Below are 17204 nucleotides of genomic sequence, written 5' to 3'. Positions count from 1 at the left end.
TCCACCTATATTAATTCATTGTGATAGCACTGCCGCAATTGGTAGAATTAAAAACCGTTACTACAATGGTAAATCCAGACCTATAAGAAGAAAGCACAGTACTGTGCGATCTTATTTGAGTAGTGGCATCATAACTGTGGATTATATTAAATCTAATGATAATCTTGCAGATCCATTTACCAAGGCCTTGGCAAAAGATAGAGTCTGGAATACATCGAGGGGGATGGGACTAAAGTCCATAGAATCATGAGCCATGTATGAGGATACCCAACCCAAGGACCAGAGATCCTGAGAATTGGGTTCAATGGGAAAAACGAATCATACGATGGTCGTAAGAAATGCACTATTCATTTTTTTTAATTATTTATTTTATAAATAATTTTTAATTGTTCATCCCTATGATGTAAGTGCATTTATCCTGTAATGTGGAGAGGTTGAGTAAAAAACTCTTAATGAAATTTGTAGCTCGTATGAGTGGGGTGTCAGAATTACAGGAGCACCCTTGACAAAATTTCACCTATATGAGTGTGGGGGTGGGGCCGCTCTCTATGAGATTTGGACTTAATCTCAAATACACTCATGAAACTGGGATCAGCACACGGCCGTAAAGTGCTAGCTATAAAAGCTCATGTCAACACCTGGATCATTATGTGTGAGCATCAATACTTTATTTCCCTTAAGCAGTCATAGTTCAAGTCGGAGACCACTACTAACTCTGGAGTAGAGATTGTTGTTTCACTAAGTGAAGGTTCAATGCAGAGCACACCTTCATGATGCATAATAATCCCTCTTTGCCCGGTAATCTCTCATTTTCCAAATTTAATATTAAAATGAGTGGGGGAATGTTAGTGCATTTTAAATTAAATATGTTAAAACTCAAAATAACTGATGATGAATAAAGAGATGAGTTATAATAAAAGTTGTTAAAGAAAGAGTTGTTAAAGAAAGAGTTACTTGTATGTAAGTTAGATTAATAAAATTAAGAGAAGTTTTCTAAATTAATAAATGACATGTAGGTTATGTGAAGGGTTGGAAGACTATATATACGGCTATGCTATAGACTAATTTCATATCAAGAGTGAATGAAGAAAATAGTTAAAAGCAAAGTGTATTGTGTGAGAGAGTGAATTCTATAATATTTCTAAACACTTGAGAAATTTCGGGCCAAAGAAAGGTGTTCTTCTGGTGGAGCTTTGGGCTTGAACACTTTGTGCAGAAGTTGTTCTAGCCATACAACATTTGTTGGGCTGTTGTATCCTGGGGGAGACAAGTCAGAGAAGGTCTGCACCGGTTACAAAGTTTAGCCAACCAAGGGCTTGAATCTCCTTAAAGAGAGCGAGTGCCGCGCCTCAGTCCAAATAGTGTTGTGTAATTTTTCTCATTGAATTAATAATATTCAGAAGTACTATTCAGTTTCTCATTGTGTTATTTCCATTATTATTGTGTTTGCACCAACACTGGACTTTCTTGCTTGCTAGATGCAACAACTCCTGTTTATCAAAAAAAAAAAAAAAACATTCCTACACTCGGATACTCATTGTGTTATAGTTGAACAAAGAGAACCAAGGATGAGAAATAGAAGAATACTGGAAAAACCTCCTATAGTTACTGTTTGAAGCAGAGGCCCAGCATGAGAGAGAGAACAAAGCTATCATGACCATAAATCTTTCTTACCACTTTCAAGATCTCCCCCTCCTATATCTAGTACTAAAAGGAGGACTTTAGTTCAAAGGATAAGTTTTTTAGTCATAACGAATAGGGAAAGAACTCCAAGCCTCAAAAGCATGATGGAAAAACAATTGTCAATCATGATTTTTTTCTTTAGCACTTTCACCAAAAGGAAAAACTTTATACACACAACACAACAATACAAACAAACATAATTCTGGCCTCCCTAAATGATTAACCATACCCAAATTTCAACCAATTTATTTCTTCATATTGCATTAGATTTTTATCATAAACGTATGAAAAAAGAAAACATTTAGGCAGTGCATAGAAAGTTGTAGGTGCTAATAGTAAATAAGCCTGTTTTCAAAGGACTTCCTTGACTTTTCATTCTCGAATAGTATAAGTCTAGGCCTAATTAATTGACAGGTTGCAATTAATTACACCGTCTTAGCTAATCTGATTGATAGAATTGTCTTCGACTGAATGCTGCCTAACAAGATAAGACCATGGTAGAGTGGAGAGAAGTAATTATTCAAGTGAAGATCCAAAATGCTCGTCTCGTTTTGGGGGGCCAAAGACAATTCTAGCTTTAAGAAGGTCCAATGACATCCGAAATGTTAGTCCCCAGTTCTTACCAACCAACCTCCTGTGTGTAATTGACATATTGTTAGCTTTAATAAAAGAAGGCCATATCTTTCGCAAACTCATTTTTTTACATGCCCCAAAAAAAATTTCCTGGAAAAAAAATCTGTCTTGTGTGGGTCAAAAATGTTTTTAAGGATGTATTACTTAAATTACCGACACAATTAATATATTAAGTATGGGTCAAGTGCTTAATCAAGTAAAAGATCCCAAAAGGATTGAGACAACGCACATAATAGAATGAAGAACTTGATTAAGATCTGATTAACGAATATGTCCTTTGGATCCCAAGGATTGGTATGATAAATACAGCTTTTCACTCTCAATTGCTCTTACACTTATATCACTTGAATTTTTCTGGATCCCTTCTCATAGGGGATTAGTCCCTATTTATATTGGAGGTTCTTCCTTCACCGTCCACTTGTAGGGTGGATGGTGAGTAGAGAACATGCTTGTCCCATCTCTTATTTCTCCCTTCTTTTGAAGTGAAAAAAAATGATGTTAAGTACTGTCTTAATGGGTCATTTGCAATAAATGTGACACTGTTAGTGAGTGGATGTCAATTAACGTGAAAAGGATGGTTGCTTAGTTAAGACGTTTCCTCCGTTGGGCAGTTGGATTTGTTTGTTTTTTGTCTAACTTCAATTGTAGCCGAGAAAACTTGACGAGGAGGTGTTGGCCCTCACATGGTATACCTTCAGGATTTTTCAAGGTTGGGCTAGCTTTGCCTGAGTGGGCCATACTTTCTTTCTCTGACTCTTCCTTTGGATCTTTGGGCTTACTATCACAGGCCCGTTTTTTACAATTGGGCCTTTCCCCCCACACTTCTCTAACAATCTTGAATTCCATTACTGCAACAGAATGCACGCTATGGACCTATCAAAAATAAAATAAAATGCACGCGATGGAACTTGCCCTTGAAACTTTTGGCAAAACATGAGAAATTTTTTAAATAAGAGGTATATCTTTCCAATATAACTAGAAATAAGAAAAACAGGACACAGCATTACTAGCTTATATGTCTGTGATTGATTAATCAAGAGAGCACACAAAAAAATTTAGTCATACACCTTTTACAAAGCATGAATTTCATCGTTATTAATTCGGATGCTTGCATTAAGGAAGGCAACAAATCCATACGATTGTTTGAAGAACTTGGAAATCTGCTCTTCTTTGACCAAAGCCAGATCTTGGATACGGAGAAGCTCTCGCCTTTTGTGTGGCCACTGATTTTTTTTCCCTCCACATCCCCGTTATCTGAAAATTTTGCAAGGTATCCTCTTTCATTGACATGCTTCACATTACTACCTCCATCACCAACACCACTACCATCAGACAATGCCATTTGTAGATTTGAATCATCAACCACTTACTGAAAAGTCTGAAATGTACCATTAAGATTGAATAACACCTTCTAGCATCCAAATTACAGCTACTTGTTTCCCCTTCTCTCCTTCCACAACCTACTCCATCATGTAAGCTTCTGAACTTCCCAAGTCTCACAGAAAATCAAAATACTCTCTTTTCGCCAACAGCTTCCTATATATTTATTGGCTTCTAACTACTAGAAGACCTATTCTCTCCATCATTAGGAAACCTACATGATTGCTCCCTGGAAACAGCAAAATTAAGTGCTGGAATTTCCATAGGATTGCCAAAGCCCAATATAGTCCCTCTACCTAGAGGGCATGTTGAGTTTGAAAAAAGCCATATATTTATTCACTTTATGAAAAGCAAAGCATGACTACACGTAGGAAGCATCCCATCTTTTTGAAAGACCATAGATGAAGAAGAGTACTGCTAGAATTACTATAAGCACAAGTACTGGACTAATTCTCTTGAAAGATGATGTAGGAGTTGCTTCGGTCTCGTAGTTAGAACTAAAATATGGAGCACAGAGAGATGACTGAGGAGGTGGGTATACCAAATTACTATCTTTTTGCTTGGTTTCATATGATATTCTAGACATGTTTTTTTACTGATGGGTATGTCAAAATCAATTCTTTGTCAGAAGTTTCTTGATCTTAGTCACTTAATATTTGAAAAGCGCATTGCTTTCAACTCCATGAGAAATTCTTTCCAGCATTGAGATCATAGAAGAAAAAAGTGTGTGCAAGCTAGAAGAGAAGAAGAGAAAATGTTAATCTTTGAGTACATGCCAAACAAGAGCTTGGACTTTGTCCTTTTTGGTATGTCCTCTTTTTTATATGAACTTCTTGCATCATCATCAGAACAGGTCCATTACAAATGGGCGAATTCCTAGTATAAAGAATAAACACTTAAGCATCCATGCAGTCTGATCTAAGTTCTTGTCCCGTATTTTAGATGACACAAAACGGTCATGTTTAGATTGGGGAAAACGGTTGGAGATTATTTGTGGGATTGCTTGAGGAATTTTATATCTTCATCAAGACTCGAGATTAAGAGTTATCCATAAAGATTTAAAGTCTAGCAATGTCCTACTTGATACTACATTGAATCCAAAAATTTTAAACTTAGGTATGGCTAGAATCTTTGGAGGGGACCAAATTGAAGCAAAGACAAATTGCATCGTTGGAACATAGTAAGTCTGTCCCAAGATAAAAACTTATTAACAGTTTCCACTTTATTGCATCGTTGGTGCACAGATCTAGAGCTTTATTTCTCAATTTTTGTTGAATAATAAGCAAGGCTCAGTAATTCCCTTTTCATTGTTTTGCTAAAGTAGTTATATGTCACCAAAATACGTAATGCAATGACTATTTTCAATAAAGTCTGATGTATTTAGATTCGGGGTGTACTACTAGAGATCATAACCGGTAAAAGGAATAATAATTATTATCGTGACAATCCCTCTTCAAATTTAATTGGACATGTAAGCACATATGCAAAGAGTGAATTACAATATTAGCCTCATTTTATTTTGCCTAATATAATGAATATGTTGTTTGTAGGTTTGGGACCTATGGAGAGAAGGCAAAGCTATGGAAATAGTTGATTCATCACTAGGTGAGACATGCCCTACTACTGAAGTTATCAGATGCATTCAAATTGGGCTTTTAAGGGTGCAAGAACATCCGATAGATCGACCAACCATAGTAGCAGTTTATTTTCATGTTGGGTAATGACACACCCCTTCCTTCTCCAAAACAACCCGCATTTATTTTGAAGAGTTTTTATAATAGTAAAGATAGATCAACTAGTAAAAAGATCAATTCTGTAAATGAAGTAACAATTTCTTTAATTGATGGTCACTAAAGCCCCAGGCTGTTTCAGCATTGTACTAAGATGCCATTTCAGCATCAAGATTAACTTCCTCTAAATCTACTCTGCCCTATTTATTTTTCTTGTACGAATATAGTATGTATTATATAATTTTTTTTTTTTTTTAAATCAATGTGTAATACTACTCCTGCTAATAAAATGGTATAGTCCAAGACTTGTAATGAAATCATTACCAAGAGTCAAGTGCTTATGGGCAGTGATGATAAATTCATTGATTTGCCAACTGAGATGTCCAAGTTTAATTGCAACCATAGAATCGAAAAAAGTAAAGGAACCTATAAATGTAATACAATGAAATAAGTTTTAGTATCATCTTATAATGTCAGGAAGAATCACCTTATGGATTGTGCTAAAAATGTTGATCTGATCTCATATGGCTAATATCCAAATGTAAAGAACACTTGAACCTAAAAAAGAGTAACAAATAAGGTGGAAGATAAATACAACTAGAATGTAGATTATCTCCCTATAAGCAAAGGAAAGTGAGACAGGAATCTGTCATAAAAACTAACAATAAGTTTCTCCCCTTTTTCCTGAAAGGTTAAAAGACATCCTTCATGTTTCTTATTCATTCTATGACTGGCTGCAAAAAAAACATCTTTAGTATGTAATAATATGTATATTAGGCTATACATGGCCATCTAGTTGCAAACCATAAATGATATCCAACTCACTTCCAGGCCCATACCACATGAAGATGGAATTGACACTTTTGCTGTGGGCACTGTACCTATTCTAGCAACCCAAAAGTGTAATATTTGAAGCCCAAGGTTGCTCTGATTGCCAATTTGTTGTCCCTTAAGTTGCAGCGTGAAGCTATATTACTACATTAATACACATAAATGAATTCTAGAAAGAATTTTTCAGCCAGTTCTTAGCATTGAAATAACTACCATTTGTCTCAAAAAAATATAACTTATTATGAAAGTACGAATTTAATTATTCAACCATTATTCTAACTTTATTTCCTCTACAGTCCCCTCAACAAACCCTTTTTTTTATTTCCTATCAAGAACTCAACAAGTGAGGGAAATTTTAATGCTTTGCAAGCAACTCCAAATTAATAATAAAATTAATTTCGTTCTTAACAATTATTGAAAATTTCAACATCAAAAATTGAGAGTGAAAACAAATTATGATTTTTTTTTTTTTTGGTTTCCCATTATTCATATTCAGAATTGGATGTAAGGTCCATATCTGTCCAGCACAAAACCTTGACAATCAAAGATGGGCCACATCCAATGATTATAAATTATATTTTCACCTAGCCAAATGTACCTGTATAAACGGCCCCAACGGCCATACACATGGCAATCCTCATGGATCACGTTTCATCTTTATGACAAAGAAACTACCCCACCTCTTGTTTTTATAATTTAGAGCAGGTCATTTCAACTCTTTTCTTTTCTTATTTTTACTCTCATGGCTGAACCAGAGGTTGAGAATTTTGAACCAGTCTCATCAACCCCTTCATTTTCTTTCACTTCTCTTTCTCACAAATAAATCTAAGCCATCTCTTTCTGCACAGCTGTCATTTGATGACCTTAATTACAGGGTCCTCGTTATCATCTGAGGAAGGTTTTCTCTTCTTTATGCTGTCCCTTTCCTCCTCCTTTGTAATTTAAAGACCAAGTCTATAATGACTTCTAACATTTTATGGACATGACACGCATGAGTATTCACCTATATATTTAAGTTTATAATATTTCTCTTAACTTTCTATGGACACAAATGAATATCCATATGTATTATTAATTACATAATTAAAATTATATCACTTATTTAAATGATTTAATGTGAATAATTTTATGAATTGTCATGTAATAACTTTCAGAAGATTCCTGCAATCCGAATTGAAAGAATACTTTGCCTCGTATAATAAACTCTTACCAATTTCAAATGAAATAATGGTCTCAAATTTATGATTTTATGTTAATTCAAAAACAAAATAAAACAAACAAACAAAAATTCATTGTATATCTTTGTTGAGTTAGATGTATTCCCGGAGACCAATGAACTTCAATCCTAGTTTTAAAACCAAGATCATTCATAAACACAATCTTTAGGTAGGCAAAAACCTTTTAAAAGCATGATTTGGAAATAAAAATGTATTGCATGCGTAATTTCTTCACTTTGTGGGCCAATCGAATTGATGGGCTTCGCTTTCTTTCAATGTTAAGGAAGTTGTTGTTTTAGGTTGCCAAAAATCCTTAGTGGTTGAAAACCATTCAAAAGTGTGATTGAAATTGAAAGAAGTTTGAACGCTATATGTATATCTTATTTTCTTTGACAAACCTACTTTCTGATCAACCCGTCGTATTTTTGGGTTTCGTTTATTTTAATCTTTAATGTGGCAATGTTAATGTGATAATCAAATTTATCAATTTGTCAATAGGGAGAAAAGAGTAATAAAAATCAACCAATCTTTGTTAATTTTACAAAAGTAATGTTGATAATGCCTAACCTACTCAACCAATCTTTGTTAATTTTATAAGTTTCCTAATGGCGGTCAAACTAAATTATAGGTACCTACGTTGGAGGTTTGTTCAACTAGACAAGGCCAATTTTCCGCTTTAGTCTTCTTAGCTTATGGCTCAGGCGTTAGACATAGACGGTTACAGGCCCTCTCTTATTTTGTAATTCTATCTTTATTTCAATAAAGTGGTTATTTAGCACACAAAAAAATTTATAGGTACCTAATCTTTAACAATAACGAAGGAGGAGGAAAGAAAGTTGGGAAAATTTATTCATCATCCGAACTTAGATTGTACTGAACTAGTGATTATAGTACACAAGTCCAATCTTGTTTCGGCTAAACTAGTGATATTAAAGATACACCAGTCCAATCAGGTATTATTGCCAAAAATGTAAATTTGCATTATTGGAGCCTCTCTATAGTTCTCAGACAGCTAAGCAATTAAAATTTGTACATTTTTTTTTTGGGGTGGGGGGTAAAATATTTGTACATTTTCAATTATATCCATCCATCTCTGTTGGAAATGTATCTCCATTTGTACGACATTTTTTTCATCATCAGTATCATGGGCTTTCCCAATTCTGTAACTTAACACAAATAGAAATGTTTAGAGTTCTATTACTAAGAGTCTATTTGGATATCACTTATTATTGAAAATTGAAAACTGAAAACTGAAAATATTGTAACAAAATAATTTTCAAATATGTGAATAGTACTGTGGAACTAAATTTTAATGAAAATTTTGTTGAACAAAGTACTTGTAGGTCCAGTAAACAGTGCACGGGACCCACTAAATTGGATGCAAACGCAGCTGAAACCAAACTATCCAAACTAATGCTATAGGGGCTCCAAAAATTTATAATGACAATATAGAGATTGTTGCCCACATTGGACAAGCTACTGAAGGTTTTATAACCTTTAATTTTTACTTGTTCTATACATGACTTAAATTGTTAGGCAAATTATAGATTGAATCCCACTTCATATTTATTGTAAGGAAACATGGAAAGATCTGTTTCAAAATTAGAAAATTCGGTTAAATATAAGAGTGGCTCTTATACATGAAAATATGAGAAAGTCGTTTGAGATGTGTTTAAGATAATTTTAATTTTGCCTGCTTGATCTGATTACATGTGGATCAATGACCTTTATTAGGCTGCGATATTGTTTGTGATAGACTTGATTTGATTATTTGACTTTGTTTTAAAAAAGGGTGTGTTTTCGTGATGCCTTAATTAAGAAGATTTTTTTAAGATCAATGAAGATAATGCTAGTTAAATTAAGGAACTCAAATAACTAAAAGTCTAGTTTCTCAAAAAAAAAAAAAAAACAAACAAACAAACAAACAAACAAACAAACAAAAAATCTAAAAGTTATTAAAGTGTGGCTTATTTAGAGTACTTTTTTTTAAGTGGACCTGTCATTTTATTTTAAATATATAATGACAAGTGATAATGAGTTTTAATTTCCACATTTTATTTAATTAGTAGATAATGAGACAGTTTCTCATTAAAAAGAAAAAAAAAATCAGTTTAAAAAATACTAAAGTTAAGTTAAACCTAAATTATCAAGTAATATAATTTTATTCTAAGTGAGATTCAATTCAATTAACTATTAAGTATCATGAACAATTCAAAGTTATGATAGGTTCCATTAGATTGATAGATTTGGAAACTTCAGGTTTACCATCAATGAACTCACAATCCTAGTACTCTTATTGGGTTTTATTTTTAAATATATATGGAAGTGACGTCTCAAGTCTTTGACTACACTATTACACTTGTGTCAGCTAAGAGCCTTGTATTATTATTTTTTATTTTTTTGAGGGGGAGAAGCAAAATTGCACTTCTTGACATTTTCATTGAAAATGTTCGTAATTCAAATCCTCACTCTCTCAATTATTAAATTATTTATTTATTTTCATTTTAGTCATTTATTTGCATTCTCCCCATTGATAAATCCTCATAATTTTCATTTATTTGCATTTAAGACAAAGGAAAATTGTTTTCTTTATTTATTTATTCCGTGGAACGTCACACCAAGGAAAGTCTATAGAGCAATGCGAACACGTGTCAACATTTAAGTTCTCTTAAACAGTGTTAAGTTAGCACATAAATTTGGACTTTTGGTACAATTTCACTATTTGAAAGGGCAATTTAGTCATTATAAACCTTAGAAGAAAAAAAACTCGTGATTCCAGATCTTCGGTAACTGTAGACTTTTTCCCGTGACTGCAACGTCTCGGTTCTTTCCCTTTTCCTCTCAACCATTTAATGCCAAAAGAACCGTTTTAAATACTTAGGAAAAAAATTAAGGAATTCCCAAAATGCCCATCCCACGGCATAGTGCTGAAAACATAGCTTTTTTCTTTGTCATTAATGAAAAAGTTAAGGGAATGATAACTTTCCTCCCTTTGAAAAAAGGAACCCTCCCTCCCCCATTCCCTTTGTTTCAGGCAAAGTAACCGACAAAACCTTACAAGATTGCAAAAGAACATTACTCCATCCATCCAAATTATCTACATTACCCTTCTTAATTTCCAAAGACTTAGTCAAGAACATTTTAGTCAATTACTTGGGTATTATTGTCAAACTGTAAAAAGACTCGACAAATTCACCATAGAAATCATTAAATATAAACCAATTCATTTCATGCTTCACGCGTTTTGAGAACTATGATATAGAGGCAAAAGTACATATTAAAAACAAAATAATAATAATAATAATAATAAAAACAGAAAATTTGTAAATTGAGAGTAAGTTCCTTATAGCTCAATGTCTTAAGCATCACTGCCTCTTCAACTTTACGAGAGTTTGAATTCTTCTTCCTCTATTATTGTAAGTATTGAATTATTAAAAAAATAAAGTGATACTAAAAAAATATTGCAAATTTTATTACATAAATTTTATCAATTAATATGTCACTAAGAGTAGAAACTCAATTCACATATTCATTAATTATCTTGTTGAATAGGCACAAATTACACGTATATGATATCGTGGAAGATTGAAGAAAGCATACACTATACTCTTTTTTATAAAATAGAAATTAAATTCTTTCTAGTAGTGAACCTCGAATCTATGAGAAGTTACCCGGAATCCATAAGGTGTTTTTTCTAGAATCCACCAAAGAAAATATAGTAAAGCTAAGTTTTGTATAAATTCAAAAATAATAGTTTGACCACCTCTAGATGCTACATGGCATATGAATACTGAAAAGACGAAACCCTAGGATAACTAGGAAAATCTCCAAAACCCTCATTTGCACTAACACAAGATTAGGCGGCAAAATACCGACTTTTGCTAAAAATAAAAAATTTGGATGCAAAATCATAAAATACAAACCTTAAAGGTCATCCCAAAACAAGAGGGATCTTATTTTAACTTTTGAGCAAAAAATTATTAAAGAAAAAAATATATTACTAAAAATGGCAATTCGTTGTTTTCAGTGCCTTAATAGAAAAAATTTCCAAAATTAAGATGCACCTTATGGCAAAACGACAAATTTTAAATAGAAAACCGTTTCCCTTTAATCATCCAAATTTCATGAAATTCTACAGCATCACCCCAATGAGTTCTACTAACACCCCTTGGTCTTGCACTATGATTTCAAGTGTTCTCGCTGGTCTAGGAAGGCCTATGATGTTTGTTTTACATCAGTAGGTTTGTCCTCCTCAGTTGCCAACAAAATGAAACTCACTCGCTGAGATAAATCCCAACCAAATGATTGGAGTTAATGTTCGACATCTTCAACGTAACGCGTGTATGCCACACATCTAACAAAGCATTTAAAAGGAGGATTTCTTACATAAAAAGAAGATTTAGCATTTCCTAATACATAACTCTATCTTAGATATTAGATTAAGATGCATTAATGGTTAAATTGATTAGATTAGATTTTGTCAGATCATCAATATTTAAACAAGTATGGATTAATCTTATGTTAGAATCTACCTAGATTATAAATGATATGACAAAATCTAATCATTCATTTTATAATAAATAGATAAGGCTTTGTCATAATATTTCTTTAATTTGTTTGTTTATGTATACATTTCAAATCTTCTTTTCATCATAACCTTATTCATTCATTCTTTTTTTTTTTTTTTTACGAGATAGAAATATTCTTTGTTTATTAATGTGTCACAAATAGTAAAAAAGTAATTCACATATTCATTAGTTATCTTATTGAATTGACACAAATCACACATAAGTTTGTTTTCCTTGGTCACCTAAGATAAATCCCAATTAAACGACTGGAGTTACTATCTTACATCTTCAAGGTGACGCATGTAGGTCATACTTTTGACAAAGCGGTTAAAGAAAAATTTGTTAAGTTGATTTGTAAATATTTGATGGTAATAATTTTAATATCTTCATAATATGGAACTCTATTTTAGATTTTAGTTAAAGTGGCATTTGGGTGTAGATGAAAAATTAAAATTATTTCACTATTTAGCTTATTTTTGCTATTATTCATGGACTTCACTGTACTTTTTGGCACTATATATGAACTCTACTATACTATTTCAATTAACTTTTACTTTTATCTACAGTACTTTTAGCAATAATTTTTCAATTTTAACAAAATAAGCGGTATCCAAATATGCTCAAAGATCTACTAGTTAAATTAATTACATTAGAATAGATATTGTCTCGTCATCAATAAAATAAATAGATAATGGATAATATGAAAAAAAAATAATCTAATCATTCATTTTATAATAAAAAGATAAGACTTGGTCATAATATTTCTTTAATTTTTGTATCCATCTCAAAATCCTGTTTTAATCATCATAATCTTATTTTGTTTTCCTTTGTTACTTGTCTACTTTTAAGCAAATAATCCAGACTCCAAAAGCCAATAAGAACTCTTAACACAGTGTCATTTAAAAGGACCAAAACACCCCTATAAATTTCCATACCCCTTTAATGAAATTCAAGTCAACTTTGAGGCCATCAGCAATTTGGTCACTCATTTTTCCCAAGGCTCACAAGCTGAGGTGACCAAATCAGTCCCCCTCAAAAACCTCATAAAAACCCTCCCACCAAAAAAAAAAAAAAATCAAAAATCAAAAATCAAAAACAAAAACAAAAACACAAAAAAACAGTCCAAAACCCAAAAAATGGCTGCTAATCATCAGTTTCCGGACGATTTCAAGTGCCCGATTTCGCTCGAAATAATGTCCGACCCGGTTATCCTCTCATCGGGTCACACCTTCGATCGCGCCTCGATCCAACGGTGGTTAGACGCCGGTCACCGCACTTGTCCAATTACCAAACTACCCCTCCCGGAAAACCCTTCTCTCATCCCCAACCACGCTCTCCGCAGCCTCATTTCCAATTATGCCCTCGTGTCCCCGCCGAAACCACGGCCTTACCCCGAGCCCCAAACCTTAATCTTCAAGCTCACCTCGGTTTCTTCGTCTCTTGACTCGAAGCTCAACTCGCTCGACCAGCTCACTAAACTGTCAAAGCGTGACTCGGCGTTTCGCCGAAAAATCACCGAGTCGGGCGCCGTATCGGCCGTTTTGAACTGTATCGACTCATCCGAAAACCCGATTTTGCAGGAGAAATCGCTCTCTCTGCTGCTCAATCTCAGCCTCGACGACGATAACAAAGTGGGTCTCGTCGCGGAGGGCGCGATCGGCCGGGTCGTGGAGTCTTTGCAAACCGGTTCGGCCGATTCGCGCGCCGTGGCGGCGACGATTTTGACGAGCTTGGCGGTTGTGGAGGTGAATAAAGCGACGATCGGCGCGTACCCGTACGCGATACGCGCGTTGGTGGCGCTTCTGCGCGAGGGCAAAGTGCGCGAGAGGAAAGAGGCGGCGACTGCGCTGTACGCGCTCTGCTCGTACCCCGATAATCGGCGCCGCGCGGCGCAATGCGGGGCTGTGCCGATTCTCGTGGGAATTGCCGATTCTGGGCTCGAGAGGGCAATTGAGGTATTGGGTCTTTTGGGAAAAAGCAAAGAAGGGAGAGAGGCAATGGAAAGAGTTAATGGGTTGGTGAGGGTTTTAGTGAGGGTTTTGAAGAATGGGAGCGCAAGAGGGGTGGATTACGCATTGTTAACATTGAGTTCTTTGTGTTGTTATAGCGAAGAAATGTGTGTGGAGGCAAGGAGAGAAGGGGTTTTGGAGATTTGTATGGGCTTGGTGGAGGTTGAGAATGAGAAGATTAATCGAAAAGCTTCGAGTTTGGTTGAGGTTTTGCGTGGAAATCACTCTTAGCAGTGATTTTTTTAAAGAAAAAAAACATAAGAATTGAGAAAGATGGGGTTTTTTGGCTTTGGATGGAGTTAAGGTGAGTTGGGTTTTTTTTTTTTCCTTTTTTTCTTTTTTTGTTAAATTGTTGTACAAAGAAAAAAAAATGTATGTTGTACATTGTGAAATAAGGTGAAAATGATGAGAGCTAGCGCTCTTTGTTTAGCTGTTTTAATGGGAAATTGTTGCATATTGAATTATCTGAATTGTTGTTGAATCCGAGCAATGCTGGTTGATTCTATTTTTAGTAATTCTATGCTGCATTGTAGGAGTAGTTGACTGATTGTGTGAATTGTTTGTAACTATATTATGGCTGCTGATATAATTAGCATGTTGTACTAGGAATGTGGAAACTAAATCTTTGGTCTTTGACTTGGGATGCAAGCTTTGTTATCTTTGTTTTGTGAAAAATAAGATAGGATAGTGTGAGGTAAACAACATGATCAACACTAGTTTGGCTTGTGGTTCATTGAACTCTATCCCTTCTACTAAGTATCTAGGATGTTCTTATTTTATTTTATTATATTTTTTTGCTGAAATCTAGGATGTTCTTATTATACAGATGTATCTTGTAACACTAATTTTTAGTGTTGCGGGTCTTTGTGTCAAAGAGATTTCTTTCCCTTTAGTTTGTCAGTTATTTTTGACTTAGAAGGCCCCTTCTGGTTTGTGTTACTGACATGATATTCCTTTAAAAGTAGGATTTGATTTTAAGATGGGCATCAGATCCAATTCTTTTGCTTCCATGCTGGGCAGCTTTTCTTTTTCTTGGTGCCTCTTTCCAATTTCAAGATGACCATTTTGTTTGAATTGATTATATTCAACAAAAATCGGATATTGTTGTAGGATGTGTGCTTTTCATATTGGAGTGCTTATCCTAGCAATTATGAACAATTACCCTCACTTCGTTACTCTAGCACCACAATGTGCTTTACTTTCTTTACGTTACAGTGAGTACTCTATACAATATCATTGCAATGATGTATTGGACAGCACAGCTTTTTTAGCATACTTTGTAGCTTATTGCATCTGACTCCTCACACTTGATATTTTACAAAACAATTTTAGTGGTCATATTTTCTTTGTGGCCTGTAGTCTTTAGTGCAGACATCTATTTATTTAGAATGCTATATGAAAAAGAGCATACTTGGGGGAATCAAATTATGGAATTTCCTCTTCAGAGAAAAAGAGCTTTTTTTAAGTTTTAGTATCTCCATCTTCTCTCAACCTTTCCTTGAAACTCATTGGCAGTTCTTGTTAAGGCATTCTGTATTTGGTTATCACTGATCCAAACTGCAATGGCTGTAATCTCTTTATTACAGAATTTTACTGTTGCTTGTCACTTGTATGTTGAAGTTAGATCAAATGGTGTTACCTGGTGTTTTTAGCGGAGATATTTAGGTGTTGAAATCTCCCCTCATCTGCTTAGAGTGTATCTAAATGGTGAAGATAATACCTCTTGAATGACTTGGGACTTTGCAATTTTGACCAACTATCCTCACTAGTAATACACTCGATGCCATTTCTATGCAATTGAAGAATGGTGTTTTAGCTCTCTTAAGCTTAGTAAAATGCCGTCTGCTCATGTGCTGGTGCATATCATAGATGTGTGAATATCTAGTCAGTTATCATTGGCAAGACTTGAATTCCTTTTATTTTTTGGGTAACATGAAGTAATGATTTACTTCACTTGAAAATCGTATGTCATGGATTTGCTGGTATAGAATCTGAGTGCTGAGCCTCTCAATTTGATTATGCGCATGCATTTCTGTCTTCCGGCAGTTCAGCCTGCAATTAGGTGCACCACCCAGAAAATGCATAAACGTGTTTTGCATACGTATTGTGTTTATATTTGTTTGATGCACAGGTAAAACTTCGAGTTGGAGTATGTTGGTCATAGTTTATTTTCCCAGAATGCATATACATGTTTTGCATGTATAATATGTTTATATTTGTTTGATGCACAAGTGAGAGTTGTGTCTGTTAGTCATGACTTATTTTCATTAGCTTATTTGTATAGTATTTATAAAAAAATAAAAAAAAATAAAAAATGATAATTTTTATGCTAAAATGTGTGAGAAAATGCTAAAAGTTAGCTTATTTATACCCAAAAATAAAAAATTAAAAAAAAAAAGTAAAAAAGTTTTAGCAGATAAGAAAAGCCAACTGTCTGACATGATATTCTTTGGTCAGTCCTCAATTTGGTTAATATGTTTTTTTAAAGGATTTGATTCTTCTGCCCTTGGAAGAAGTAATACTAATATTTCCTTTCACGTGTGGGACTTCTTTAGTGGCCGAGGTTGACTTGGATTTCTATATCTTGAGGGCCCCCATTCTATTAAAATGGTTGGTTTGATACTGTTTCAAGTAGTAGATGCCATCTAATGTCAGTGGTATTACTATATCATATAGATGCTCAATAAAACTGGGATCATGTTTGGTGCAGCCTTTTTTATATTTAGTTTAATAGGCATGGAGCAATTTACATCAGGGTATGTGAATAATGCCATGTAAATACCATTTTTAATCAAAAACTTACTATATCAACCAAAAAACTGTACCAGACTTGTAAACCCATGCCAAATTTTATGAATCTTGCAATGGCTCATGAGGGTGGAAGGGCAAGACAGCAACTCGTGGGGATTGAGAAAATAAAACCACTGGTGTGAGAGGTTGAACTGCATGGGTAGTCTTTGATGAAATGAATCCGGCCGCCCAATTTTGCTGGCCAATGGCCATGACGGAGAAATCAAGTGATGAGTTACCTTCGTCGATGAATCTAGTGAGGTTTGGCTTGATTATTTTCTAATATGTTAGAGGTGAGATGAGAGAGAAGAAAAGCATTGGGGAAGATATGAAAAGAATCAAGAGGGAGCTGCACTGAAATGA

General features: G+C 34.3%; 1 protein-coding gene and 1 pseudogene across 1 annotated transcript; one reads left to right on the top strand and one right to left on the bottom strand.

Moving 5' to 3' along the window:
- Positions 1-3320: 3320 nt before the first annotated feature.
- Positions 3321-4218, bottom strand: LOC115992939 (annotated as a pseudogene).
- Positions 4219-12982: 8764 nt separating this feature from the next.
- Positions 12983-14515, top strand: LOC115988690 (U-box domain-containing protein 8). Its single transcript, XM_031112289.1, has one exon. It carries the CDS (start codon positions 13179-13181, stop codon positions 14280-14282), a length of 1104 nt encoding a protein of 367 aa, XP_030968149.1. The 5' UTR covers positions 12983-13178; the 3' UTR covers positions 14283-14515.
- The last annotated feature ends 2689 nt before the right edge of the window (positions 14516-17204 follow it).

Source organism: Quercus lobata, chromosome 5 (assembly GCF_001633185.2).
Source record: "Quercus lobata isolate SW786 chromosome 5, ValleyOak3.0 Primary Assembly, whole genome shotgun sequence".
NCBI classification, from domain to species: domain Eukaryota; kingdom Viridiplantae; phylum Streptophyta; class Magnoliopsida; order Fagales; family Fagaceae; genus Quercus; species Quercus lobata.
The sequence above is the reverse complement of the archived record's forward strand: the minus strand, read 5'-3'. Positions and strand labels throughout refer to the sequence as shown.

What these genes read in the sequence shown, in the direction of transcription:
- LOC115988690 (XM_031112289.1), top strand. Translation starts at nt 13,179, where the DNA reads ATGGCTGCTAATCATCAGTTTCCGGACGATTTCAAGTGCCCGATTTCG.